At 52.1% G+C, this 24,826-nt stretch overlaps 7 protein-coding genes across 7 annotated transcripts; all 7 read left to right on the plus strand.

Moving 5' to 3' along the window:
• The first annotated feature begins 412 nt into the window (after positions 1-412).
• LOC123716986 (late histone H1-like) lies at positions 413-5,437 on the plus strand. Its single transcript, XM_045672744.1, has 2 exons — positions 413-1,141; positions 4,939-5,437. The coding sequence occupies exons 1-2, from the start codon at positions 441-443 to the stop codon at positions 5,054-5,056; spliced, it is 819 nt and encodes a 272-aa protein (XP_045528700.1). The 5' UTR covers positions 413-440; the 3' UTR covers positions 5,057-5,437.
• Positions 5,438-7,303: 1,866 nt separating this feature from the next.
• LOC123717017 (histone H2A) lies at positions 7,304-7,818 on the plus strand. The gene has a single exon (XM_045672771.1). The coding sequence runs from the start codon at positions 7,377-7,379 to the stop codon at positions 7,749-7,751; it is 375 nt and encodes a 124-aa protein (XP_045528727.1). The 5' UTR covers positions 7,304-7,376; the 3' UTR covers positions 7,752-7,818.
• Positions 7,819-14,349: 6,531 nt separating this feature from the next.
• LOC123717006 (histone H2B) lies at positions 14,350-15,075 on the plus strand. Its single transcript, XM_045672762.1, has one exon. The coding sequence runs from the start codon at positions 14,431-14,433 to the stop codon at positions 14,803-14,805; it is 375 nt and encodes a 124-aa protein (XP_045528718.1). The 5' UTR covers positions 14,350-14,430; the 3' UTR covers positions 14,806-15,075.
• Positions 15,076-15,382: 307 nt separating this feature from the next.
• On the plus strand, positions 15,383-16,010 carry LOC123716997 (histone H3). Its single transcript, XM_045672754.1, has one exon. It carries the CDS (start codon positions 15,520-15,522, stop codon positions 15,928-15,930), a length of 411 nt encoding a protein of 136 aa, XP_045528710.1. The 5' UTR covers positions 15,383-15,519; the 3' UTR covers positions 15,931-16,010.
• A 708-nt stretch (positions 16,011-16,718) lies between these two features.
• LOC123717030 (histone H4) lies at positions 16,719-17,187 on the plus strand. The gene has a single exon (XM_045672782.1). The coding sequence runs from the start codon at positions 16,820-16,822 to the stop codon at positions 17,129-17,131; it is 312 nt and encodes a 103-aa protein (XP_045528738.1). The 5' UTR covers positions 16,719-16,819; the 3' UTR covers positions 17,132-17,187.
• A 1,103-nt stretch (positions 17,188-18,290) lies between these two features.
• Positions 18,291-19,518, plus strand: LOC123716989 (late histone H1-like). Its single transcript, XM_045672747.1, has one exon. The coding sequence runs from the start codon at positions 18,319-18,321 to the stop codon at positions 19,135-19,137; it is 819 nt and encodes a 272-aa protein (XP_045528703.1). The 5' UTR covers positions 18,291-18,318; the 3' UTR covers positions 19,138-19,518.
• Positions 19,519-21,386: 1,868 nt separating this feature from the next.
• LOC123717435 (histone H2A) lies at positions 21,387-21,901 on the plus strand. Its single transcript, XM_045673422.1, has one exon. The coding sequence runs from the start codon at positions 21,460-21,462 to the stop codon at positions 21,832-21,834; it is 375 nt and encodes a 124-aa protein (XP_045529378.1). The 5' UTR covers positions 21,387-21,459; the 3' UTR covers positions 21,835-21,901.
• The last annotated feature ends 2,925 nt before the right edge of the window (positions 21,902-24,826 follow it).

Raw genomic sequence — 24,826 nt, forward strand, 5'->3', positions numbered from 1 at the left:
CGCACGTGCGAATACCGTTTGATTTAATTGTTTAATTGTCAATTTAAAGTTAACGGTACGCGCGCGAGTCGACAATAACAAACTTTAAAAGTCGATACCTAACGCACGCCAACGCCTGCAGGGCGACTCGAAGTCGTGACCGGTCGCGGATATCATAAAGTCTAATTAGAATAGAGATTTTGTGCAATTTCTCGATTATATATTGGAAAAAATCCGATCAAACTGAGACGTGTTAGTGAAAAGTTTCCACGCCGAATACGAGAAAACGCATATAGTTGGCGAAGCTCTCGTCGCGGTATACTGATTCGTCTGGCAGGCGCTCACTAGCGCCGCGCACTCTTAGCATTGTTGTACATTGACTACAATTTTACAATATATTAAAAACTCGTTAATTTACGTGTAAACGTTAAGTGTCTAATTAATTGTTAATAAAAAAAAAAATGGCCGACACAGCAGTAGCATCGGAGACACCCGCGCCGGCGACGCCCGCCAAGAAGGCACCAAAAGCGGCAGCGGCCGCGAAGAAACCCAAGGCGAGACCAACGCACCCCAAGACTTCCGACATGGTCAACAGCGCGATCAAAGAGCTCAAGGAGAGGAGCGGATCGTCCCTGCAGGCGATCAAGAAATACATCGCCTCGAATTATAGCCTAGACGCCGAGAGGTTGGCGCCGTTCATAAGAAAGTATCTCAAGCGCGCGGTCGCCTCCGGCACCCTGATTCAGACGAAGGGCAAGGGCGCATCGGGCTCGTTCAAGATAGACAGCAAGTCGGGAACCGGCGGCGGCGCGGCGAAGAAGGCGACGGCCGCCTCCGCTTCCTCCGGCGGCAGGGGCTCCGCCGCGGCGGCGTCCTCCGCGGCCAAATCGGTGAAGAAGCCGACCGCACAAGCCGCCAAGAAGACCGCCGCGAGTGCGGGCGCCAGGAGCAAGAAGGCCGCCGCCGCGGCCGCCGAGACCGCGTCCCCCGCCAAGGCGGGCGGAAGGGGTGGCACCGCCAAAGACAAGAAGGCAGCCGCTGCGGCCAAGAGGAAGCCGGCCGCGTCGGCCGCTCCGAAGAAAGGTCGCGGCTCCGCGGCCCCCTCCGCCGCAGCGTCCGGCAAGGGCGCGTCGACCACCGCCGCCGCTTCCAAGGCGAAGAGGTACCGCTGTCAACTCTACGGGCATGCGGCCCGTAACTGTTTCGCTAGGGCACGGTGCGTAAAGTGCCTAGGCGACCACGGCACGGCGGACTGCAAAAGAACGCTTCCGTGCGCTGAGCCGCCGGCGTGCGTGCTTTGCGGGCAACAGGGCCACCCAGCGAATTATCGCGGGTGCCCTCGTGCCCCCAAGGCGCATAAGCCGGCGTCTGGGCGCACGGCGGGGCGCGATGCGGTCCGTCGTGGCGCGGGAGCAAAGCCCACTTACGTGCCGGCCCCACCTCCTAGGAATAGTGCCTGGACCAAGCCCCCCGTTACGGAGGGCCCTCCCCAGCTCACGTCAGAGGCCTTCCCGCCTCTGCCAACAAAATCGGCAGCCGTAAAGCCTTCCCAGGCGCCGGCGCCGACCCCCGTCATAACGGAGAGGCCCACACGCAAGGTGAGCCCTCCGGCTAAAGCCCTCAGCCACACGGCTGAGGCCGCCGCGGAATCAGAAAAGGTCCGCGACGCCTTAAATCTCGCGTTTAGTATCGTAGACGCGCTAGACATCGACGCTCTTGTCGCCTTCTCCGAGGCTTTCAAATCTGCCAAGAACGCGGAAGACAAGAAGCAACTCGTAATCGAGCACGTCCAGCTCCTTAAGTCCGTGCGACAATTTGCAGACTCCACCACACCGCAATAGCTACGACCACGTCTAGGATCAAGGCCCGATCACTGTCCGTGGTGACTTTCAATGCAAACGGTTTCAAGCCGCAGGCAGATTTGGTTCGAGATTTCCTCGTTCGCCACCAAATAGATATTTTCCTAGTACAGGAATCTTTCCTCAAGCCCAGCGTTCGCGCTCCCAGATTCGCAAATTACAACGTAGTGCGAAACGACCGACCTACGGCGAAAGGCGGTACGCTCATTTATTATAGACGAGCGCTTCACTGCTCGCCGTTAGACCCGCCCTCCCTTACCAACATAGAGTGCTCTGTGTTGCGCGTAGCCATGACCGGCCATCAGCCGATTATTATCGCGTCGGTGTACCTCCCTCCCGCCAAGGTCATACTAGAGAGCGATCTCAGAACCCTGTTTGCGATGGGCCCCTCGGTCTTATTAGTCGGGGATCTCAATAGCAAACACGGGGACTGGAATAGTTCAAAACAAAACCCTAATGGGTTAGCCCTCAATAGGCTTATAGACGTGCTCAATTTCAACGTCATTGCCCCCATACAACCGACTCGCCGTGGCATAACAGGCAACGGCCTTCTCTCAACGGACGTCATAGACGTAGCGGTTTTACGTAACGTGGCACTACAGCCGCGAAGCGTAGAGACGTTACACGAGTTAGACTCGGATCACTTCCCGGTTCACTTTGAATTCGGCCCTCCTAACACTCGAGAGAAGAGGTTCAAGTCCATTGTCGACTGGCAGAAGTTAGACGAGGCCCTCAAGCCCGCCGACACCTCTGCCCTCCCAAATGTCCCCGACAATTTAGTCTCGTCCGCTCACGCGTTAGACGCGATCTCCTCGGTCACTAATCACATTCAGACCAAGGTCGCCGAGTCGTCCCGGAAGGTCCCAGATGAGTTCGCTCAACGCTGGGAGCTTCCCCCGGACGCGAGGCGTCTATTGACCGAGAAGAACGCGGCGACTCGCGCCTTCGCCAGAGCACCGACCGACGAAAACCGCAGAGCACTCCGCGCCTCGCAGCGCCGAGTCAAAGAGCGCATGCGGGAAATTAGAAACGAACGCTGGGACCGTCTTACCAGCGAATTGTCACCTTCGCACACGGCCTATTGGTCTCTCGCGCGTTCCCTAAAAACCGACACGGTGGCGTCCATGCCCCCTCTCAAGCGTCCAAATCTGCCTGACGCATTCGACGACGACGAAAAAGCCGAGTGCTTAGCCGTCAACCTAGTGGAGCAGTGCACCCCGTATCTCGATCATAGCGACCCGGCGCACGTCGAACACGTGAACCGCGAGGTCGAACGCATCGTAGCACTGCCCCTCCCTCCCGAGCCGCTCCCTCCTACGTCGATCGCCGAGGTCAAAACTCTAATAAAGAGTTCACTGCCTCGTAAATCTCCAGGTCTCGACGCCATCTCGAACAAGGTCCTCCGGTGCCTCCCGCCCCATCTGATATGCCTACTAGTGTCCATTTTCAATTGCCTCCTTGAAAACTGCACCTTCCCGGCGCAGTGGAAAGAGGCCATTGTCATTGGTATTCACAAACCAGGCAAACCCCGTAACAACCCCACCAGTTACCGCCCTATCAGCCTTCTCAATACGCTTAGCAAGCTTTACGAGAAGGTACTTAAAAAGCGCCTCCTAGACTTTGCCCTAGATAAGGGGCTCATTCCCGATGAGCAGTTTGGCTTCAGGCCGGCCCACTCGTGCGTTCATCAAGTCCATCGAATCACGGAGCACATCCTCTCCGGGATGAATAGCTCCCTGAAACCGAGAGCCACGGGTGCGCTCTTCTTCGACATAGCGAAAGCTTTCGACAAGGTCTGGCACAACGGCTTGGTTTACAAGCTCTACCACCTTAATGTGCCACTAAGACTCGTGCGTATCGTACACGACTTCTTGTCCGACCGCTCAATGCGCTATCGCGTAGAAGGAACGTTATCGTCTCCTCGCCCCATCATGGCCGGAGTCCCTCAGGGCTCGGTCCTCTCGCCCCTTCTGTTCACGCTGTATACCGGCGACATCCCTAGGGCTCCCAATGTGGAACTAGCCCTCTATGCCGATGACACCGCTCTCTATACCACCCATAAAGATAGAGGTGTCATTGTGGACAGACTCCAGACCGCTACCACGTCGTTAGGCGAATGGTTTCGGAAATGGGGTTTCCAAATAAATCCCGAGAAAAGCGTAGCAGTTCTCTTTGCCAGGGGCAACCCCGGTGCTATCGCTAGGGATAAATTTCACCTCAAGACAGAGGTAACCCTATACGGGCAAGCCATTCCATGGCAAAAGTCCGTTAAATATCTAGGAGTCACGCTCGATAGCGGCATGTCTTTCCGAAAGCACATAGCCGCCGTTCGCAAGAAGGCACATTTTGTCCTCTCTCGCCTTCATTTCCTCCTAAATAAAAGGAGTCAAATGTCTCTAAGACACAAGGTCACCCTGTACAAGGCCTGCATCCGACCGTGCATGACATACGCTAGCGTAGTCTTTGCGCATTGTGCCCCCTCCTATATACACCGACTACAGGTGCTTCAGTCGCGATTCATGAGAATCGCGACCGGTGCGCCCTTCTATGTGAGAAACGTCGATCTCCACCATGACCTGGAGCTCCCTACCATAGCCCAATGGATGAAGTTGGCGTCCACACGCCACTTTGACAAGGCTAAACACCATCCCAATCCGCTGGTGCGTAATAGCATCAACTATTACCCCTTCCCGACAAAAAAGGCTCGCAGGAGGCCTCGACACATACTAACGGATCCGGACGATCCAATTACTGTAGCAAACAATAAATTAAATGCCGCCCGCGCGGCCAATAATAAAAATAGCCAATCTCAGATTAGGGTAAAAAACCGCCTTCACCGGGGAAGGCGAGGACCTTTACTTCGCACTTCGCTCACTACAGTGAGCTTCCGTCCTGCCCTTCAGGCGATTGACCGCCCCGCGACGGCCCAAGCCGAGGTTCGAGTCTCACAGGAGACGCCCTTGCGCTAGCCGCGGGATAAAACGCCATTCTGGTCGAGCTACGCTCGCCAAAACAGCCCGAGCTGAGCTGTAAAGGCCCTTAAGGCCAACAGCGAGATTCCATTCAAAAAAAAAAAAAAAAAAAAAAAAAAGGCGAAGAGGAGCGCGAAACCACCGACCAAAAAACCTAAAGCACCCAAACCGAAGAAGGCAGCAGCCGCCGCGCCCAAATCGAAGGCCGCCACCGCTAAAAAGGCATCGGCCGCTTCCAAGAAGTGAACGCGACAATCCACGTTCAATACGCACGAGCCGCCGCACTGTGTTCGCGTGCGCTGATCACCGGTAAGAAGAAGAAGGAGGAGGAGGAGGAGGAGGGTCGGCCACCGGACGGAAGAGCGACGAACGCATCACAAGTTGGTCGGTTGTGTCGATGTTGTATGTATACACACACACACAACAACACGCACAAACACGCCACACAAAAAGCCCTTTTCAGGGCTAACATATGTTTCGCGAAACCGAAGTTGAGAGTTTCAATCGATAAATAAACGTGAAAAGGTAGTAATAATAAAATTACTTATATATAATTAAATAAATAAATAAATAATAAGAGATTACCTATTTTGTCGAAACATATACATATTCTAAATCAACGTGTATGCCTAAAAAATATGATTATATATTAAAAATATCAAAAACAGTACAGAACAGTAATAAACAAAATAAAAACTTAAACCACACATCAATAGATATTTGTAATTAAGTTGTAAGAGCGAGACAGCAACGCTAGGGGTATATACGCAAAGATGTATGTATATTATAAAAGTTAAATATTTTATATAAATAAACTTGAAATAAGCTTGCTATAAGCACACGTTTGTACACGTGCAATAGTAGGCACGGCGGCACGGCGGCACGCCAGGCAAGCGTAGACGATTGCAAAGCTTTCCAAGGAAACGTTTTTGAACTATTTGTATATATATATATATATATTGTATATATATATATATATAGTATTTACGTGCATTTTGTTAGTATCATGTGTTGGTATAATGCCTGTATGTATGCAATGCACGTTGTTAAAGATATAAAAAAAAAAAGTAGTGATATACATATTATTAACTTACCTATTTGCTAGCAACTCGACAGCCGTCGCGACACTTAATTAATGCGATCCTAGAAAACAACACTTCACAGTTCAGTCTTAGAGATATATAGATAGATAGACATTCTCTCTGATCATCTTGATCGTACATCACATCACATCACATCACGTCACATCTCATCTCAATCAGTTCGTTGAACGCGCGCACTTCACACGAGAGATACAAAAAATAGACAAATAGATAAATCGATAAATAAATAAATAAATAAATATATATATTCATATCACACCTGTATAGCACCGCCGTTCTTCGCCACAATCACCGTACCGTACGACACCACCATAACCACCACCACCGTCGCGATCACTTCTTCTTCGTCGTCGTCGTCGTCGTCGTCGTCGTCTACCAATCGCTATAACAATAATTAATACGTGTTAATCGCACGGGCCCGCCTGGAGCGTCGCCTCCGCCTCCGCCGCCCGACTGCCCGACTCCCGACAAAACAATATTCTAAAATTAATATTACCTTTGCCAGATGTGTGTTGGTGCAATAAAAGTTGCAAACAATAGAGAGACCTATTGCACTACCCCCGCCCCCGCCCCCCGCATATTTCATATTTCTACTATACATCATTGCCATCATTTTACAATATCTTTAAAAAATAATGTGCTAAAAATATGAGATTTATATTTTATACACCTACGTATATATATTACGTAATTAGGCAAACATACCGGGCTGTCTGTCTGTCTGTCTGTCTGTCTGTCTGTCTGTCTGTCTGTGAAACCCTAACTTGAAATATAAAAATCGACAATAGGTTCATTAGAAGTTATCATCTATCTTCTACCCATTAGTAGTGTCTACTTCACATTATTATTTATTAATTATTATTATTATTATTTTTTTTTTATATAAATAAGTCGCGGAGGGACGGTTAAACGTAACAGTATAAGAATATAAGAATACAACGTATAAGATTATATATGTTATTTTATTTGGAATTGATAATTCAAATAAACAATTTGTGTTGTGTTGTGTTGCTTAATTTCATTAAACTTAAAAAAAATAGAGAAACGTCATTAAAACTCAATTCAATCTCAAGATTCGACTACTTTTTCCAACCGCGATGGATGGATGCTACCGCCATCTAGTATACAATAAAGAAACATACTACTTTTTTTCTTTACATAATATTATGTATACGTAGATACGGTACTGGACGTCAGTCAGCCCTCCCCATCTCGCTCGCTCTCTATCTCTCTGAATATCGCTCGCTCGCTCGGCCGGCATCCAATCGCGTTTAGTAGCGTAGAGAAGTAGACCTCGTCGTTTGTCATACCCGGCCGGTTGGTTAAATACCGTTGGAATTTATATTTAACAAATTCGTCGCTATGGAAAAAAAAACCTCACTCACCAGTCTTACCGTTTCGCTGTCGAGTAGTTGTGTAGAGTAGTGTCGTGTTGTGTACGTACAAACAAACAATCATACAAAATGTCCGGACGTGGCAAGGGCGGCAAGGTCAAGGGGAAGGCAAAGTCGCGTTCCAACCGCGCAGGTCTCCAGTTCCCGGTCGGTCGTATCCACAGGCTGCTCAGGAAGGGCAACTACGCCGAGAGGGTGGGTGCCGGTGCGCCGGTCTACCTTGCGGCCGTTATGGAGTACCTGGCGGCCGAAGTGCTCGAGTTGGCCGGTAACGCGGCCCGTGACAACAAAAAGACCAGGATCATACCGCGTCACCTCCAGTTGGCCATACGCAACGACGAGGAGCTCAACAAGCTACTCTCCGGCGTGACCATCGCACAGGGCGGTGTACTGCCTAACATTCAGGCGGTCCTTCTCCCCAAGAAGACCGAGAAGAAGACATAAATTACATTACAATACAATCGTATCGTTGTCATTGCAACGACCTAAAAGGCCCTTTTCAGGGCCGCAATATGATTCATTAAAACGCAATGATGGTGGTGGTGGTGGTGTGGCAACCGTACCACCACCATTTTTTTGTTAGATAAATGTTTCAACGACATAATACGTACTTCGATCTCACCGAGATTATACCTACCTACATATTATTATCTATTATAAGTATACTACTAATACTACTACTACTACTACTACTACTACTGTGATATATAAAAACGGTAATCAGACTAAATGTAATATTAGTAGATGATTATTTGTTTCTATCAAATTAGTATTAAATTACCTATACTACAATATAATATAGACAATAACCAATACTTAATAATAATAACACGCTCGAAATTCCTCGCTTACGCAATCATCCAATCAGTAATACTTAATAGACAATACATGCATACTATGTTATGTACATTTTTTTTTTGTTGTTGTTGTAAATTTTACTTTAAATAACCATAAATAAATCGTGTCAGAGGGAGAGGGAGACGGAGATAGAGACAGATACACATATAATATAACGCCCCGCCCCCTTCGCCGTCGCCGTTCACACCCCCCCCCCACCAACCCCCCCCCCTCTCGTGTCCCATCACGCGGCGTTCTAACGGTAACGACGCGATCGATTGGCCGCCGCGAATCGTATACCATGTAACTCCGGACCGGTTGCAAGAACACTTTCAAAGTGAAGTATACTGAAGTGACGAAAAATGTTTTTTAAAGAGTACGGTCTTCTGCCTTTACAGTGCACTCGAGCCTCTCTAATACTGTATTGCCGTAGTTTTTACTATTAAAAACACAAGCAATCGCCGTTGAGGATCCGCCTTGCACCCACTTACGCCGACGCCGAAGCAAAGAAAGCGCTGCGCCTAGTCCGGCCTCCCACCAGCGGGTCTCACCGGAGGATGCGCATGTGCGGACCGAGCTGAGGTGTTCAGGCTGTGCCTGGCAGACTCCGGCTCCAGCTATGGAGCGAAAACCGCGTCGCGATGCGTCCGGCCCGCGTGCCAACGTACGCTCCCGCTCTCGCGGTCGAGCCGCGTTACCGCCGCCGCCGTCGTCGTCGCCGCCGAAATCAAGTTCGTCGCGCAACCGGTCCTTGAGTGGCTCTCGCTCGCGTAGCGATCGAGCCCCGGGACCCGGAGACGAAAAACCGGGCGAAAAAGTCGTTCTTAGTGAACAGCTCTCGTCGCGGTATACTGCCGTTCGACACCCTGTCGAACCGGCCCCCCACAACCCCTCCCCCGCAGTGTTTACTACAGCGGGCCTTTTAGACAGTTCCACACTAACTCACGCAGACCCCGAGGTCACAGGTGACTCGCGCCCGGCTGGCGCTCGAGCCCCCCTCGCGGTACACAGTGAAAGTGACAGTGAAAGTGCTTGTGTTCTAATTAAAAGTGCAGTTGAACAGTCGCAGCTCTCGTCGCGGTATACGGACGACGAGAGTACCTATACGGCTACCCCGCACCGACCTCACCCCTCGACATCGATGGCGCCACCGGACTCAGGAATGCACCTAACAACAAATGTGAGTACCGGTGTTGTTTTTCATCACGGCGAGGATCATAGCCACGCTCACGGGCACGACCCTGAAGAGCTGTTGGCCTACCTAGAAGGCGACCTGCGGCCATTGCAGCCCGTCTCACCTCGCGCCGGCTATGAGTTGGATGCGCTTTTTGTTGCGCAAACAATCATAGGCCGGTTCGCCACAGACGGGCTCGCACGCGCTATGTGCGAGTACCTAGCGCAGACCCGCAGGCGCCTTCTAAGTGAAGGCCTAATGACTTCGCCACTTTCAAGTGACGAACATGACGCGCTTGCCGAGGCAAGACGCGTACAATTACGCCGCCCGCCGCCGCGCGACGCCGATGAGGACGCCGCCGGGTCGGCACCCAAGCGTGTCTGTGCGCAGACCACGCCACCTGGTGTCAAATTCATGACACCAGCTACACTAATTACACAAGTGCAACCGGCGCCGCTCTCGCAGCGAGACCCGCGCCGCCGACGCCTAACGGACATGCCCACGGACACGGCGCCTCCCGCGGCGCCCCCCGCACCCCCCCGCGCCCCGCGCGGCCCTTGCGACGGCTCTTCCGACGCCGCAAGATGCGGCGAGCAATAATACGGACAATACAGCGGCCTCTTACGCCGCAACGACCGCCTCGCCGGCAGTAGCCCGCCGGCCCCCCCTTGCACCCCTGCCCCCCGCGCCTCCAAAGCCCAAGTATCCGCCGTTTGTCATTGAGTCTCTCCCTGACTGGACAACGCACGTCAGGGAGATGAAGCGGCGGCTTGGGCGCACAATTAATGCGCGCGCATTCGGGCAGGGGTTAAAAATCCTGCCTCAAGACGAGGAGGAGTACCGTTTGGTGCAGCGGTACCTAGGGGAGTTAGAGAGTAGCGGCGTAAAAGTCGTCTACTTCTCATACTCCCTACCAGCGGAGCGGCAGCTGAAGGTGGCGCTACGAGGCATTCCGGCGGACACGGAGCCCGAGGCCATCTTGTCGGAGCTGCGCGACCTAGGGTTCGAGCCGGAGCACGCTCAGCCCATACGTGCCAGAAGGGGCAGGCCGGGGTGCATATTTTTAATTATCCTGCGCCGCACCCCCGACCTCACCCCCGCTATATACAACATAAAGGAGCTGTTGTGTATACCGGGGGTCACCATTGAATCTTGGCGGGGCAAAAGGGGCCCCGCTCAGTGCCACCGCTGCCAAGGATTTAGGCACTCCTCGCACCAATGCCACCGGGCCTTAGCCTGTGTGCGGTGCGGGGAGGAACACCACTCCGCCGACTGCCCCCTACCAAAGGGGGCCACGCCGAAATGCGCCAACTGCAAGGGGGCGCATACGGCTAACCACAGCACGTGTCCGGTGCTGAAGGAGGAGGCGCGCAATAAGCGCGCAGGCACGGTGGCGCACACCACAGGGGGCAAGGGTGCCGCGGACGCGCGCGGTGCGCATGATGCGCGCGGTGCGCGCGGTACGCGTGGCGCTCGCGCTGCGGGACCCGCGGCGCCGCGTTCAAAGGGAGGAGAGCCGCGCATGCATGCGCAGGCTGAACGGCGCGCCCATGAGCAGCGCGCCGCACACCCGCAGGATGCGGAATTAATTTCGTACCCTGCGGAGCCTCCCAGAGGTCAACGCAGGCGCCCCCGAGGTAGAAGAGGCCGGGGGGGGTTACAACCCCCCGCCCCCCCGCGCGCGGAAAATTCCGCGCACTTCGCGGAGGGCCCCAGTAGGGCCGCTCCTGACTCCGCTCCAGCCGCTGGAGCCTCCAGGACCGCCGGACAGCGCGCCGCACGCCCCCGCAGCGGGGGCCCTCTGAGGGGCCAGATGTTCCTCAGCGAGGCGGCGATTGCTGAGGCGGTCGACAGGGCGGTCAACTCATTGTTGAGCGCCCTCTACCCGACTCCGCCTGCCCCGACCCATGGAGGTCGCCGGCCGCGCAGTCGAGGCGTAAGACACACACACCAACAACAACAACAATGATCTTACGCCTCTTACATTGGAACGCCGAGGGCCTTAGGGGGAAAGGTCCCTACCTGCGCAACATCCTACGTACACATAACGTAGATGTTGCGCTCATTTCAGAGACACACCTGCGCCCCACCGACCGCCTGAGTGCTGCGGGCTACTTCGTTTACCGCGAAGAGCATCAGGCGATCAACGGGGCGCCCATGCGCGGCCTGGCAGTGCTGGTTAGAAGGAGCATTCCTCACCGCGCTATCCAGGCCGTCAACCTGACTGGCATCCTGACGCTGGGGGTAGAGCTGGAACTGGGCGGTCAGCCCACAGACGTGTTGGCCGCCTACGCTCCCCCCGGCGCAAATTTCATTGAAGCCGAGCTGGAGGCAGCTCTCAGCGCGAAGCCGACGATCATCGCGGGTGACTGGAATGCCAAACACATCAACTGGCATTCCCAAGTCACGAACGCGCGAGGTCGTCGCCTCTTGCACCACGCCGAAGAGCGCGGCTACCTGGTGTGCGGACCTGACTCCGCCACCCACTTTCCTAGGATAGCCGCCCACAGGCCGGACACCATCGATCTGGTGGTGCACAACCGGCCTGACCTCCACCTAGCGCAGGAGGTCCTGATGGACGAATACCAGTCGGACCACCAGCCGGTGCTGTGCCTCATCGCGGGGGCTCCATCCCCGCCCGCACGCACCCGGAAGGTCACCGACTGGAACACCTTTGAGTCCATCATGGAAGACACCCCTGCGCCCGGCCCACCGGATTCGACAGGCGCCGTTGACGACATGGCGGAGTCCATGACGCGGCAACTCCAGGCAGCTCTGGCGGCAGCGACCTCAACGCGCACGCCGGAGATCACCTGCCAGGACCTTGCACCCTATGTGCAAAGGCTGATTCAGCGCAAGCGCGCGCTCAGGAGGCAATGGCAGCGCAACCGCTGCCCCGCGCTCAAAATGCAGCTGAATCGCCTCGCCGAACGTGTCAAGGCCGAGCTGGTCTCACACGAACGGCGCACATGGGAGCGCACACTGGGAGAGGCCACCACAGAGCCTACCCGCCTCTACCAACTTTGCCGCCGTCTCTACAGGACTCCAGAGCCGAAGCGTCCCCTTCGCGACAGCAACGGCGCCATCACTTACGATGACACAGATCGGGCCGAAATATTCGCCGAACACCTCCAGCGTCAGTTCTCGCCGAACCCCGCGACGTCCCCTACGCGCGTGGCAGAGGTGGTGAACGCTGTCGAGGCGTGGTTGACGTGCCCGATCTCTACCGACGAAGCCCAGATCTTCTTCTCGCCGTCGCAAGTGCGGAAGAGGATCTCAAGACTGCGACCCAGGAAGGCGCCGGGACCGGATGGCATCACCCACGAGGCGCTGCGCCATCTGCCCATGAGGTGGATAGTTGCGCTGTCGCGCCTCTTCACGGGTATCCTCCGGTACACGCACTTCCCTAGATCTTGGAAAGAGGGCAAGGTGATCCTAATATCGAAGCCCGGGAAGGACTCTTCCCGACCCGAGAGCTATCGACCCATCACCCTGCTCTCGACGCAGTCGAAACTGTTCGAGTGGCTGTTGCTGCAGAGGATCGAACAATACCTGCAGCCGAGGCCCGAACAGTTCGGCTTCCGCGGCGAGCACAGCACGACGCTGCAGCTGACGAGGGTGCTCTTCACTGCAGCCTCGGCCCTCAACAAAAAGGAGGGGGCCGCCGCCGTTATGCTGGACATGGCGAAGGCCTTTGACCGTGTCTGGCACGACGGCCTCGTGCTGAAGCTCATCGAGTCTCCACTGCCCCGCCGAATGGTCGCCGTGCTCCGCGCCTTTCTCACCGAGCGCACGTTCTTCGTTGCGACGGGAGAGGCCGCGTCGAGACCGCGACCCATCACGGCGGGCGTCCCGCAAGGTAGCGTGTTATCGCCCTTGCTCTACACCACGTACACCGACGACGTTCCGTGCCCCGAGGGGTGCACACTCGCCCTCTACGCCGACGACACGGCGTACGTGGCGTCATCGCTGAGGGCCTCGCACGCTGCCCAAAAACTCCAACGCGCTCTGGACCTCCTGCCAGAGTGGCTGGACAAGTGGAGACTCGCCGCCAACCCGGACAAGACTCAGGCCATTGTCTTCGGCCGGGGTAGGTTGCCACCACCCCTACGCTTCCTGGATCGAGACGTGCCGTGGAAGACGCCGGTCACCTATCTAGGGGTCACCATAGACCGGGGTCTGACCATGACGCCCCACATCTCCAGGGCTGTAGGGAGAGCCAAGTGGGCGGCGCATACGCTTCGCCCACTGATCACAGGCAACCTACCTCTCCGCACCAAGCTCGCGCTACATAAATTGTATGTGCGCCCTCACCTCACGTACGCGGCACCGGCGTGGTTCTCCTATGCCAAGGAGACCAACCGCCGAAGACTGCGCACCGTACAAAACACCGTCTTACGGTGCGCTGTACATGCACCACGCTACGTGAGGAACGCCACCATAGCGCGAGACTTGCGGATGGAGTCGATCGACGAGTTCGTCGCACGGCTCGCGATGAGGATGTTTGATCGAGCAGACGCCTCTCAACATCCTCACCTCCACAACATCGCGCCGTGGCACTCCAGGCCGCCCGACCAATACAAGTACCCGCGTGAGCTCTTCTCCGCGGGTTCCGACGACACCAGGGCAACAAACGCGGCTTCGACCGCTGGTCGCCTCGCTGGGCCTCCCCCGGGTCAACCGGGGGTCTCACCCGGCGGTGCTTGACCGCGAGCCGCGCTAGCTGCCCGATACCACCGATCATGACACCAGGGCCAAGTCGAGACTACTCCTTGGCCCCCTCCTCATCACCCGGACTTGACACTCCGGACACGACCCCATCGGCTGCGCGCAGCGGGTAGAGACTGAGTCTCCCCGCGCGCCTGCAGCCCCCACCAAGGGCTATATGCCCGCCCCCGTACCGCCCTGTATCAGCAGGGCGCGAACAGAAACACCACTTGAAGGGGGCATACGCCCCGAACAAGACAAAACACCCCCCTCGCGAGGGAGGGTGTAACAATAACTACGCGATGTGTTTTTTAAAAAAGCTATTCTCGTGTGGTGTGTGCAGTAGTCGATACATTCTCTCAACTCTCGCATCTCGCATCTCGCATCTCGCATCTCGCGTTCACTATGCCACCAAAGACCAGCGGCAAGGCGGCCAAGAAGTCCGGCAAGGCACAGAAGAACATATCCAAATCGGACAAAAAGAAAAAGAAGCACAAGAGGAAGGAGAGCTACGCCATTTACATCTACAAGGTGCTCAAGCAGGTGCATCCCGACACCGGTATCTCTTCGAAGGCGATGTCAATCATGAACTCGTTCGTGAACGACATCTTCGAGAGGATCGCGGCTGAGGCGTCTCGTCTCGCTCACTACAACAAGCGTTCGACGATCACGTCCCGCGAGGTGCAGACCTCCGTGAGGCTCCTGCTGCCCGGCGAGCTCGCCAAGCACGCCGTCAGCGAGGGCACCAAGGCCGTCACCAAGTACACCAGCTCCAAGTGAGCGTCGCGGCGGGGTGGGACAACGGCGGTGACGTACGCAACGTAGGAGACGAACACGTCATCCAGACGCCGCGTCGTCTCAGCGCCGGCGATTTCTCTTATTATATTATATCATAATGAGAGCGATTGACAATAATAATCATCATCATCATCATAGTACCATCAAGTACCAACCAACCAACCAAACGGCCCTTTTCAGGGCCACAATATATATCCGAAGAGTCCGTAGAGACCACATAGTATCAACGACAAGCGTAAAAAACTATAAATAAATACTCTCTAAATACACCACATATCTAGTAAACATTTGACATAAAATCTACCATGAAAATGTATTATTAAATAATATGTCTGCTTTAGTAGTTAACCTACATAAAGAAAAATCAAAACAAACACATACATTGTATGTATACAAGTATAATTATATATTATGCATAACTGTTATCCGCTGACCGACCGACCGACCAGTAATAATATATATTTATTATTATGTTATAAACAATTTCATTCACATAGGTACGCTTCCCTTTTTTTTTCACGCACGGCAAACCCGTCCTTACCCCCGAGCTCTTTTCGATTTTATATATAAAGGCGCTCTCCGCGCGTGAACGCGGTTTATATCATCACCACAGTTGATACGCGACGGACGTGTCGATCGTGATCGTATAATTTTAGAGTTGAGTTAGTTAGTGAGCGAGTTCGAGCAGTCGTCGTAATGGCACGTACAAAGCAGACAGCCCGTAAGTCCACCGGCGGTAAGGCGCCGCGAAAGCAGCTCGCCACCAAGGCGGCCCGCAAGAGCGCTCCCGCCACCGGCGGCGTGAAGAAGCCTCACCGTTACAGGCCCGGCACCGTCGCGCTGAGAGAGATCCGTCGCTACCAGAAGAGTACCGAGCTGTTGATCCGCAAGTTGCCGTTCCAACGTCTGGTGAGGGAGATTGCGCAGGACTTCAAGACCGACCTCAGGTTCCAGAGCTCCGCCGTGATGGCGCTTCAGGAGGCGAGCGAGGCGTATCTGGTGGGTCTCTTCGAGGACACCAACCTGTGCGCCATTCACGCCAAGCGAGTGACGATCATGCCCAAGGACATCCAACTGGCGAGACGCATTCGCGGCGAGCGTGCTTAATTTTGCGTAATATGTATACATAACATAACATATTATTATTATTATTATTACTACAACAAAAGGCCCTTTTCAGGGCCGCATATGATTCAAATGATGCATCTAATTGTGCACACTCAACAGTAGTGCCACAGTCAGACAGACATCACGTGTCGAACGATTAAAACGTAAAACTTTTAAAATAAAATAAAAAAAAAGTAATGAACTGATAGAAAATTATTAATCAACTTGTTTTACTACACTTGATTTACAAAATTTTGACTAAACAGACCAATCGCACCGTCTGTCCGGTAACAAACAGGTTTTAAAAGAAATAGAATAAAAAATAAATATATATATTATTTTCTATTATGCGTCTATATTTTACACTATTGTTACATTGTTTCTTAGAAAACAATAAGTACCTCACGCCCACAATAATAAATATTTTTTTTATTATTTAAGTACATATTTATGGCACCACTTAAGGTTGCGTTGCGTTGACTCTTGTCAACTCAGTTTAATAATTTTGTTAATTGTTTTTATTGATTTTTTTGTTTGCGTATTACGTCTTTACCGTTTGTAGTTTGTCATAATATAATAGACATATTTGGAGGGTTCATTTTGCTTATTTATGTAGTTATTATATATTATACATACGTAACCGACAACGAAAATAACATTAAAGGACGAATATCTCTACAAACCGACCGACCGATTCCCCCCCCCGCGCCCCTCGGACAACTGCCGCCTTATATATATATTCGAGGTTCGGGCATTTTTCTCTATATAAACCGCGTGTTAATCGGCGCGAAGCGCATTCGAACAGTGAACGTAGTACGTGAGGCACGTACGCAGTGTTGGTTGATTCTTACATTCACTCAGTTTTCAATTCGAAACTCGCTGGTTCACAATGACCGGTCGCGGTAAGGGAGGAAAGGGATTGGGAAAAGGTGGCGCGAAGCGGCACAGGAAGGTGCTCCGTGATAACATCCAGGGTATCACCAAGCCGGCGATTCGACGTCTGGCGCGCAGGGGTGGCGTGAAACGTATCTCCGGTCTCATATACGAGGAGACCCGCGGTGTTCTCAAGGTTTTCCTCGAGAACGTCATCCGCGACGCGGTAACCTACACGGAGCACGCCAAGAGGAAGACCGTCACCGCAATGGACGTCGTGTACGCTCTGAAGCGCCAGGGCCGCACCCTCTACGGTTTCGGAGGTTAAGTTGGGTTCGGTCGTATATCCACTGATATATACCTATACCTACCTAACTATATGTATTTTTCAACAACAATAAAAAGGCCCTTTTCAGGGCCGCATATGTTTCGATAATAAAAATAAAACGTTATCACAACGACTAAACGTCACCTAAAATTAATTAATATACCAATATATGTTTATATTTAATAGATGGAAAATTAATATCGAATGCAAAACCGCTACATTTCCCTATAGATATCTAAAGCTAACTATCTACATACCTAAATACACGTTACGTGTAGCATGATAATAATATAAAGTCTTCGTATGTACTTAGTATGTAAAGTAGGTACACGGTACGGCTTTAACAATCACGTCGTAATATAGCGTAATTGAGAGATTTTGATAATAATATACATATGATATATTATGAAAATTAACAATATAGATATACGTCTAACCTAAACGGCCGCAGGTCGCGACCGAATCGCTCCTGGGCTAATGAAATTTTCTTATTTACATCTTTTGTTATATTATCATCAACCTTTTACCAATATATATATTTTATTAATAAATAATATATACATTTCATTTGTGTAGTGTGTGTTACGGAGCGAAGAGAACGCGCGCCTCTACGGCCTCGTCTCGGAGAGTGGTGCTGTTCTACAACATGCCGCATTCGATGCGATAAAATCAATCGTAATCTTAATATATTGTCTAAACGAACGGATCCCGTTGAACCTTGGAATCTTGACGTTCAACGGGAGACATCGCACGTGCGAATACCGTTTGATTTAATTGTTTAATTGTCAATTTAAAGTTAACGGTACGCGCGCGAGTCGACAATAACAAACTTTAAAAGTCGATACCTAACGCACGCCAACGCCTGCAGGGCGACTCGAAGTCGTGACCGGTCGCGGATATCATAAAGTCTAATTAGAATAGAGATTTTGTGCAATTTCTCGATTATATATTGGAAAAAATCCGATCAAACTGAGACGTGTTAGTGAAAAGTTTCCACGCCGAATACGAGAAAACGCATATAGTTGGCGAAGCTCTCGTCGCGGTATACTGATTCGTCTGGCAGGCGCTCACTAGCGCCGCGCACTCTTAGCATTGTTGTACATTGACTACAATTTTACAATATATTAAAAACTCGTTAATTTACGTGTAAACGTTAAGTGTCTAATTAATTGTTAATAAAAAAAAAAATGGCCGACACAGCAGTAGCATCGGAGACACCCGCGCCGGCGACGCCCGCCAAGAAGGCACCAAAAGCGGCAGCGGCCGCGAAGAAACCCAAGGCGAGACCAACGCACCCCAAGACTTCCGACATGGTCAACAGCGCGATCAAAGAGCTCAAGGAGAGGAGCGGATCGTCCCTGCAGGCGATCAAGAAATACATCGCCTCGAATTATAGCCTAGACGCCGAGAGGTTGGCGCCGTTCATAAGAAAGTATCTCAAGCGCGCGGTCGCCTCCGGCACCCTGATTCAGACGAAGGGCAAGGGCGCATCGGGCTCGTTCAAGATAGACAGCAAGTCGGGAACCGGCGGCGGCGCGGCGAAGAAGGCGACGGCCGCCTCCGCTTCCTCCGGCGGCAGGGGCTCCGCCGCGGCGGCGTCCTCCGCGGCCAAATCGGTGAAGAAGCCGACCGCACAAGCCGCCAAGAAGACCGCCGCGAGTGCGGGCGCCAGGAGCAAGAAGGCCGCCGCCGCGGCCGCCGAGACCGCGTCCCCCGCCAAGGCGGGCGGAAGGGGTGGCACCGCCAAAGACAAGAAGGCAGCCGCTGCGGCCAAGAGGAAGCCGGCCGCGTCGGCCGCTCCGAAGAAAGGTCGCGGCTCCGCGGCCCCCTCCGCCGCAGCGTCCGGCAAGGGCGCGTCGACCACCGCCGCCGCTTCCAAGGCGAAGAGGAGCGCGAAACCACCGACCAAAAAACCTAAAGCACCCAAACCGAAGAAGGCAGCAGCCGCCGCGCCCAAATCGAAGGCCGCCACCGCTAAAAAGGCATCGGCCGCTTCCAAGAAGTGAACGCGACAATCCACGTTCAATACGCACGAGCCGCCGCACTGTGTTCGCGTGCGCTGATCACCGGTAAGAAGAAGAAGGAGGAGGAGGAGGAGGAGGGTCGGCCACCGGACGGAAGAGCGACGAACGCATCACAAGTTGGTCGGTTGTGTCGATGTTGTATGTATACACACACACACAACAACACGCACAAACACGCCACACAAAAAGCCCTTTTCAGGGCTAACATATGTTTCGCGAAACCGAAGTTGAGAGTTTCAATCGATAAATAAACGTGAAAAGGTAGTAATAATAAAATTACTTATATATAATTAAATAAATAAATAAATAATAAGAGATTACCTATTTTGTCGAAACATATACATATTCTAAATCAACGTGTATGCCTAAAAAATATGATTATATATTAAAAATATCAAAAACAGTACAGAACAGTAATAAACAAAATAAAAACTTAAACCACACATCAATAGATATTTGTAATTAAGTTGTAAGAGCGAGACAGCAACGCTAGGGGTATATACGCAAAGATGTATGTATATTATAAAAGTTAAATATTTTATATAAATAAACTTGAAATAAGCTTGCTATAAGCACACGTTTGTACACGTGCAATAGTAGGCACGGCGGCACGGCGGCACGCCAGGCAAGCGTAGACGATTGCAAAGCTTTCCAAGGAAACGTTTTTGAACTATTTGTATATATATATATATATATTGTATATATATATATATATAGTATTTACGTGCATTTTGTTAGTATCATGTGTTGGTATAATGCCTGTATGTATGCAATGCACGTTGTTAAAGATATAAAAAAAAAAAGTAGTGATATACATATTATTAACTTACCTATTTGCTAGCAACTCGACAGCCGTCGCGACACTTAATTAATGCGATCCTAGAAAACAACACTTCACAGTTCAGTCTTAGAGATATATAGATAGATAGACATTCTCTCTGATCATCTTGATCGTACATCACATCACATCACATCACGTCACATCTCATCTCAATCAGTTCGTTGAACGCGCGCACTTCACACGAGAGATACAAAAAATAGACAAATAGATAAATCGATAAATAAATAAATAAATAAATATATATATTCATATCACACCTGTATAGCACCGCCGTTCTTCGCCACAATCACCGTACCGTACGACACCACCATAACCACCACCACCGTCGCGATCACTTCTTCTTCGTCGTCGTCGTCGTCGTCGTCGTCGTCTACCAATCGCTATAACAATAATTAATACGTGTTAATCGCACGGGCCCGCCTGGAGCGTCGCCTCCGCCTCCGCCGCCCGACTGCCCGACTCCCGACAAAACAATATTCTAAAATTAATATTACCTTTGCCAGATGTGTGTTGGTGCAATAAAAGTTGCAAACAATAGAGAGACCTATTGCACTACCCCCGCCCCCGCCCCCCCGCATATTTCATATTTCTACTATACATCATTGCCATCATTTTACAATATCTTTAAAAAATAATGTGCTAAAAATATGAGATTTATATTTTATACACCTACGTATATATATTACGTAATTAGGCAAACATACCGGGCTGTCTGTCTGTCTGTCTGTCTGTCTGTCTGTCTGTCTGTCTGTGAAACCCTAACTTGAAATATAAAAATCGACAATAGGTTCATTAGAAGTTATCATCTATCTTCTACCCATTAGTAGTGTCTACTTCACATTATTATTTATTAATTATTATTATTATTATTTTTTTTTTATATAAATAAGTCGCGGAGGGACGGTTAAACGTAACAGTATAAGAATATAAGAATACAACGTATAAGATTATATATGTTATTTTATTTGGAATTGATAATTCAAATAAACAATTTGTGTTGTGTTGTGTTGCTTAATTTCATTAAACTTAAAAAAAATAGAGAAACGTCATTAAAACTCAATTCAATCTCAAGATTCGACTACTTTTTCCAACCGCGATGGATGGATGCTACCGCCATCTAGTATACAATAAAGAAACATACTACTTTTTTTCTTTACATAATATTATGTATACGTAGATACGGTACTGGACGTCAGTCAGCCCTCCCCATCTCGCTCGCTCTCTATCTCTCTGAATATCGCTCGCTCGCTCGGCCGGCATCCAATCGCGTTTAGTAGCGTAGAGAAGTAGACCTCGTCGTTTGTCATACCCGGCCGGTTGGTTAAATACCGTTGGAATTTATATTTAACAAATTCGTCGCTATGGAAAAAAAAAACCTCACTCACCAGTCTTACCGTTTCGCTGTCGAGTAGTTGTGTAGAGTAGTGTCGTGTTGTGTACGTACAAACAAACAATCATACAAAATGTCCGGACGTGGCAAGGGCGGCAAGGTCAAGGGGAAGGCAAAGTCGCGTTCCAACCGCGCAGGTCTCCAGTTCCCGGTCGGTCGTATCCACAGGCTGCTCAGGAAGGGCAACTACGCCGAGAGGGTGGGTGCCGGTGCGCCGGTCTACCTTGCGGCCGTTATGGAGTACCTGGCGGCCGAAGTGCTCGAGTTGGCCGGTAACGCGGCCCGTGACAACAAAAAGACCAGGATCATACCGCGTCACCTCCAGTTGGCCATACGCAACGACGAGGAGCTCAACAAGCTACTCTCCGGCGTGACCATCGCACAGGGCGGTGTACTGCCTAACATTCAGGCGGTCCTTCTCCCCAAGAAGACCGAGAAGAAGACATAAATTACATTACAATACAATCGTATCGTTGTCATTGCAACGACCTAAAAGGCCCTTTTCAGGGCCGCAATATGATTCATTAAAACGCAATGATGGTGGTGGTGGTGGTGGTGTGGCAACCGTACCACCACCATTTTTTTGTTAGATAAATGTTTCAACGACATAATACGTACTTCGATCTCACCGAGATTATACCTACCTACATATTATTATCTATTATAAGTATACTACTAATACTACTACTACTACTACTACTACTACTGTGATATATAAAAACGGTAATCAGACTAAATGTAATATTAGTAGATGATTATTTGTTTCTATCAAATTAGTATTAAATTACCTATACTACAATATAATATAGACAATAACCAATACTTAATAATAATAACACGCTCGAAATTCCTCGCTTACGCAATCATCCAATCAGTAATACTTAATAGACAATACATGCATACTATGTTATGTACATTTTTTTTTTGTTGTTGTTGTAAATTTTACTTTAAATAACCATAAATAAATCGTGTCAGAGGGAGAGGGAGACGGAGATAGAGACAGATACACATATAATATAACGCCCCGCCCCCTTCGCCGTCGCCGTTCACACCCCCCCCCCCACCAACCCCCCCCCTCTCGTGTCCCATCACGCGGCGTTCTAACGGTAACGACGCGATCGATTGGCCGCCGCGAATCGTATACCATGTAACTCCGGACCGGTTGCAAGAACACTTTCAAAGTGAAGTATACTGAAGTGACGAAAAATGTTTTTTAGTACCAACAACAATGATCTTACGCCTCCTACACTGGAACGCCGAGGGCCTTAGGGGGAAAGGTCCCTACCTGCGCAACATCCTACGTACACACAACGTAGATGTTGCGCTCATTTCAGAGACACACCTGCGCCCCACCGACCGCCTGAGTGCTGCGGGCTACTTCGTTTACCGCGAAGAGCATCAGGCGATCAACGGGGCGCCCATGCGCGGCCTGGCAGTGCTGGTTAGAAGGAGCATTCCTCACCGCGCTATCCAGGCCGTCAACCTGACTGGCATCCTGACGCTGGGGGTAGAGCTGGAACTGGGCGGTCAGCCCACAGACGTGTTGGCCGCCTACGCTCCCCCCGGCGCAAATTTCATTGAAGCCGAGCTGGAGGCAGCTCTCAGCGCGAAGCCGACGATCATCGCGGGTGACTGGAATGCCAAACACATCAACTGGCATTCCCAAGTCACGAACGCGCGAGGTCGTCGCCTCTTGCACCACGCCGAAGAGCGCGGCTACCTGGTGTGCGGACCTGACTCCGCCACCCACTTTCCTAGGATAGCCGCCCACAGGCCGGACACCATCGATCTGGTGGTGCACAACCGGCCTGACCTCCACCTAGCGCAGGAGGTCCTGATGGACGAATACCAGTCGGACCACCAGCCGGTGCTGTGCCTCATCGCGGGGGCTCCATCCCCGCCCGCACGCACCCGGAAGGTCACCGACTGGAACACCTTTGAGTCCATCATGGAAGACACCCCTGCGCCCGGCCCACCGGATTCGACAGGCGCCGTTGACGACATGGCGGAGTCCATGACGCGGCAACTCCAGGCAGCTCTGGCGGCAGCGACCTCAACGCGCACGCCGGAGATCACCTGCCAGGACCTTGCACCCTATGTGAAAAGGCTGATTCAGCGCAAGCGCGCGCTCAGGAGGCAATGGCAGCGCAACCGCTGCCCCGCGCTCAAAACGCAGCTGAATCGCCTCGCCGAACGTGTCAAGGCCGAGCTGGTCTCACACGAACGGCGCACATGGGAGCGCACACTGGGAGAGGCCACCACAGAGCCTACCCGCCTCTACCAACTTTGCCGCCGTCTCTACAGGACTCCAGAGCCGAAGCGTCCCCTTCGCGACAGCAACGGCGCCATCACTTACGATGACACAGATCGGGCCGAAATATTCGCCGAACACCTCCAGCGTCAGTTCTCGCCGAACCCCGCGACGTCCCCTACGCGCGTGGCAGAGGTGGTGAACGCTGTCGAGGCGTGGTTGACGTGCCCGATCTCTACCGACGAAGCCCAGATCTTCTTCTCGCCGTCGCAAGTGCGGAAGAGGATCTCAAGACTGCGACCCAGGAAGGCGCCGGGACCGGATGGCATCACCCACGAGGCGCTGCGCCATCTGCCCATGAGGTGGATAGTTGCGCTGTCGCGCCTCTTCACGGGTATCCTCCGGTACACGCACTTCCCTAGATCTTGGAAAGAGGGCAAGGTGATCCTAATATCGAAGCCCGGGAAGGACTCTTCCCGACCCGAGAGCTATCGACCCATCACCCTGCTCTCGACGCAGTCGAAACTGTTCGAGTGGCTGTTGCTGCAGAGGATCGAACAATACCTGCAGCCGAGGCCCGAACAGTTCGGCTTCCGCGGCGAGCACAGCACGACGCTGCAGCTGACGAGGGTGCTCTTCACTGCAGCCTCGGCCCTCAACAAAAAGGAGGGGGCCGCCGCCGTTATGCTGGACATGGCGAAGGCCTTTGACCGTGTCTGGCACGACGGCCTCGTGCTGAAGCTCATCGAGTCTCCACTGCCCCGCCGAATGGTCGCCGTGCTCCGCGCCTTTCTCACCGAGCGCACGTTCTTCGTTGCGACGGGAGAGGCCGCGTCGAGACCGCGACCCATCACGGCGGGCGTCCCGCAAGGTAGCGTGTTATCGCCCTTGCTCTACACCACGTACACCGACGACGTTCCGTGCCCCGAGGGGTGCACACTCGCCCTCTACGCCGACGACACGGCGTACGTGGCGTCATCGCTGAGGGCCTCGCACGCTGCCCAAAAACTCCAACGCGCTCTGGACCTCCTGCCAGAGTGGCTGGACAAGTGGAGACTCGCCGCCAACCCGGACAAGACTCAGGCCATTGTCTTCGGCCGGGGTAGGTTGCCACCACCCCTACGCTTCCTGGATCGAGACGTGCCGTGGAAGACGCCGGTCACCTATCTAGGGGTCACCATAGACCGGG

Source organism: Pieris brassicae, chromosome 12 (genome assembly GCF_905147105.1).
Source record: "Pieris brassicae chromosome 12, ilPieBrab1.1, whole genome shotgun sequence".
Taxonomy (NCBI): Eukaryota; Metazoa; Arthropoda; class Insecta; order Lepidoptera; family Pieridae; genus Pieris; species Pieris brassicae.